This window comes from Xenopus laevis, chromosome 8L (genome assembly GCF_017654675.1).
Source record: "Xenopus laevis strain J_2021 chromosome 8L, Xenopus_laevis_v10.1, whole genome shotgun sequence".
NCBI classification, from domain to species: Eukaryota; Metazoa; Chordata; class Amphibia; order Anura; family Pipidae; genus Xenopus; species Xenopus laevis.
This window is the reverse complement of record NC_054385.1, coordinates 27,703,659-27,708,059: the sequence shown is the minus strand read 5'-3', so window position 1 is coordinate 27,708,059 and position 4,401 is coordinate 27,703,659. Positions and strand designations below refer to the sequence as shown.

Sequence of the window (4,401 nt, the reverse complement as noted above, 5' to 3'; positions counted from 1 at the left end):
TCTCATCTTATTGCCAGGGTGGAGTGGCTGGCCCCAGTCTTTATCTTATTTCTCTTGCAAAACAGCACCCTTTAGATCGTGTTTTTTTTCCTAGGGAAAGGCTCAAAGTGTGAGAGCTATAGTTTAATCACATTAGAAGCATCTCTGGACTAAAGGTGGCCACCATTGGTTTGTTTTCAATACGGACGTATAGAGCTGAATCGTCAGATATACAGGTAGAAACAATAGAATTCTACCTGTATCTGATGATTCAGCATGAACAGTGGTCGATGTGCAGGTGCCTTCAATGGCAAGTTCTCTTAACCTTGAGCCCCTAGCCCCAGATGTTGCACAACTACAACCACCAGCATACCTTGACCATTGATTCTATGCTGTTGGATTTTAGGAGCTGAAGACCCAATACAGCTCAGGACCCAAGGTTAAGAACTGATACAAGTACCAACACTGCCCTTTAATTAAGGTGAGGTAAAGAATCTTACAGTAGCGGCCTCTTTGGAGCAAAAGGAAAGTGCTAAGGGCATTCTTTTCACAGCAAATAAACGACCTTAATTATGGTGCATGTAGATGTTGCACAATATTCTTTAATATAGGAGCAGTTTTTTTTTTAGCTTAGTTCCCCTTTACGTCCTTGCAGTGTGAAACTTACTTTATATGTGAAACCCAACTTATGTTAACATGTTAAATGCCCAATGAAATTAGCTATTGATGGGTGCCACAAGGATGCACCTAGGCCAATCAGATGAAAACCAACTTCGTATTTGTAAACAGTATGTGTGACTATAATGATAATAATGGCTCTGATAGGAACAGCACATGATTAACGCACAAAAAATGATTTGTTTATATATAAAAATGGTGTTTATTGCAGCTTTCCACTGAGTTATGTACAATCCAGAAAATCTCAGACAGTAATGTTAAACAGCAGAAGACATTATTCATTCCAACAACCCCTTTTATGGCCATTGCTGGGAGCTGTAGTCCTGAAGTTATTAAGAATATTACAAAAAAAAGCCCACAGTCTATTAATTTTCCCGGATTTTAAAGTGTCTTGTGTGAGTCTTTTAGGCGGCTTTCCCCACCATTGAGCTCTGGCAAAGAGACAGGAACATTTCTATTCTGCATAAGACAAAGTAAAAAAAAATAAGTCCTTGTAGCAGATTCCCAAGTCCTCAAAGAGAACATTTTGGCAAGTGCTAAATTACATACAAACTATGTAAACCTATACTAACAAGCCCTGTAGTGGGTGGGGTCTAAAGACATTGCCCACCATCACTAGTTTGGGCAGCTGTGAGCCAATATAGAACAAAGCTCCATTATGAAGCACTAAAGTGCCCAAACTATAAACGGTTACTAGAGTAACTGTTCCTTTTCATCGCTCCAAGAGGTTCACGCTCTCTGCTTCCCACCATGGTACAGTCTGAAAAAACAAAAGAGAGGGGAGTCTTCCTCTTCAACTTTGTATTCCATGGCCAGAGAACTTTGCTGAAGCAGTCTCTGGTCATCTTTAGCATGTCCCGCTGGTTGCAAGGCTTTGCTTTCCAAGCATGGTGCCAAAGGCAAGATTCATGCCTAGCCAGCTGTCTTTCTCTGGCTGGTACTCTTAGAAAAAAAAAAAGAGTCCATATCACAGCTTCTCTCACTCTTCTCTTGAAGAAAAGACTTGTGAGGAGGCCCACGCTAGCCCCGGCACATGCCAGCTTTGGCTAGTCGACGACCCTCCAAGCCGAGGTGACACTTTAAAGAGGGGGGGAAAAAAATCTCATTTTTTTCTCATATAAAGACGTCGATAGGAAAAGTTCAATGGCTCTGCCCATTCCAAAGACAGAGCCACTTAGACTGCAGAGCCGACTTGCTGAGATGATCGAAGGAAATCCAGTCTTGTCTTGACTGGTGTTTCATCTTGGGGAAGCCGAGACTGGAACTTCTTCATTTGCTCTGGACTTGCCAGGTTCTTCAGTAGATGATTCTCTTTCTCAAGCTGTGAATTCTTCTCCACCAGCTCTTTAATCTGCTCCTTCAGCACCTCGACCTCTTCTCGCACAGCGTACATGAGATGGTTCTTTACCAAATCCTGTAGGGCAAACATGGCAGACGTTAGGGAAAGGTCGAACACTGGGAAACTATCAGGCTGCAAAGGTCACATCTGTCCCTATAGAATCCCTCCTGCTGCAACTTGGGGGCACGGCAAACTAATTAGTCCTAGTTACACATTAACTTCAAGAACTATTGATTTCAGTAGCATATACGTAAAGGGGGGACATGTAAATGCAAAATGTGCTTTACTAGCCTATGCTGCATTTACATGCCCAAAGATGTACTAGTGGCAAGTCCTAATGCACTCTGCTGCCAATACACTAGATCATTTATTGAATAAAGCACAAATCCCTGCATACAGCTTATCTGTGGATCTGGGAAATGTGGTTCACAACCCACTCCTGATTGAATTCAAAGTCCTTGCACGGAAGGCTGCAGGTTCTCTTGCAAGGAAAACAATGTCATTGTGCCTAAGCTGGCATTATCCGCAGCTAGCACTGCAGTGCCGCTCCATCCAATGAGATCCCACCGGCCCACCGGGGGGAAAATCTGCCCGGCAACAGGAGATTGCAATGAAGTGCAGAGAGGTCCTGCACATATAGCACCGGCTTTAAATCATGCACTGCCTGCCTCTTTGTCCCTGATAAATGTACCACTGGATACAGGATGCCTCATTTATAATTTCTATCTTTATTTAGCCACAAATATTTTATGTTGTGCTTTTACCCTTGCACTGCAGCTATTTGCACATATGCTACATATTTAGTACAATAAAAAAAAATATGAAAAAAATAATCTGATCTGCCTGTGCCCTCCCTATCTGATTTGCCCATACCCTCTCTTCCACATGTGGGGGCATTAGATAAGAGACACTCACCATGGCTTGCTCAATCTTGTTGTCAATGGCAACGACACTGGCACCCGATGCACTGTAGAGAAAAAAAAGAAGAATCGGTTATAATCATGCAAAGTGATATAATCAAAAATACATGCAAAACCTTTCACTAGTATATTCACATGTGTATTGTAATGTATCTGGTTTCCAGGTGCACCCCTGAGGAATTGTGTTGCTCAATACAGCAAAGAAAGGGTTAAAGCCCCCCCCCCCAAGCCCAGACAATGCCTTTCTGGCCGGTGACAAACAAGAAGGAGGAAGCTGAGGCTGTTCCAGTCCAAACTGGGATTATCCTGCTGTAACCGACCAGCCGATGTCTCCAGGAAATGAGAATCCAGCATGGGCCAAACATACCCCAGCCATAATGTCAATTCTGCCTCATCTACACAATCCTGGCTGTATTTACTCACACACACACACACAGATCTGCTGCAGATAAGTCAACATGAACAGTCACAGCCATAAGTCTGTTATAGTAAGAAAACCCCTGGGCGGCATCGGGCAAAGTGAATTCTGTACAGTGCACCTTGCCATTTTGTCATTTTGTTACATGAAACAAAGCACAGAAAGCATTCTGTAACTTCACATGCACACAAAATCATCCTGCAGCCAAACCCAGTGCAAAATATTCCATTTGTCTTTTAACTAATAATCTGCAATTTTATCAATACACAAGAATTTAAAAAAATTAAAAAAATAAAAAAAAAAAATTATAAAAACTGCATTTCTGCCCCAAATTGGTTTTGCAGGGCTCTAAGTGTGCCTTAACGAGAACGCTATATGGGTATATTTACCTGTTATCCAGCTTGACAGATACCACATCAGCCCCCAGCAAGGAGGAGAAAAATGAAATGGAGAAATTGTGCAGCTCGTACACGGCCACCTCCATGGGCAATTTACACATTTCTGTGCTCATGTTTGCAGGACGGCTTCTCTGTCTAGGACCTCCAGCAAATAAATCCTGTCCTTTAAGGGACTCCTAGAAGTGGGTGCTTTGCTCTGTGTGTGTGTGAGTATATGTGAACCCGGTGCACTTCAAATTGTGCTTATATCTGACTGCTGATGCAACAAGCCACAGACTGAATGCTATTTCAGACTGCCACCTCCTTAAATAGCAGCCCAGTGACATCATATGGCGTCAGCCCCTGTATGCAAATTGGGTTGACTCTGCGATTCCCCATCCCCCTACAGGCTAAAGCTCTCAGCTCATAAACAAGCCCAGATTTCTGCAGGACTATTTGTGCTGGGGCTGCTGAGAAATCAGCAAAAATAATATGACTTCTGCCAGCATGCATCTATTACAGGAGGCTTTGCTGGGTTTTGGAATGCAGAAGAACTTTGCAGGTATCATGCGCATCCCTGGGCATGTCTTCATATATTACTACCCACAGCAATGATACAACTGTTATGCATGAGTGTACCCTTCATAAGCAGTGGCACCTTGCATATAATAAAAATAGCCCTGAAATACC

General features: G+C 42.9%; 1 protein-coding gene across 1 annotated transcript; it reads right to left on the bottom strand.

The window, feature by feature from the left end:
• Positions 1–835: 835 nt before the first annotated feature.
• On the bottom strand, positions 836–3,998 carry tsc22d3.L (TSC22 domain family member 3 L homeolog). Its single transcript, NM_001086817.1, has 3 exons — positions 3,724–3,998; positions 2,912–2,963; positions 836–2,071 (listed from the first exon to the last, which is right to left on the bottom strand). The coding sequence occupies exons 1-3, from the start codon at positions 3,843–3,845 to the stop codon at positions 1,832–1,834; spliced, it is 414 nt and encodes a 137-aa protein (NP_001080286.1). The 5' UTR covers positions 3,846–3,998; the 3' UTR covers positions 836–1,831.
• Between the last annotated feature and the right edge of the window lie 403 nt (positions 3,999–4,401).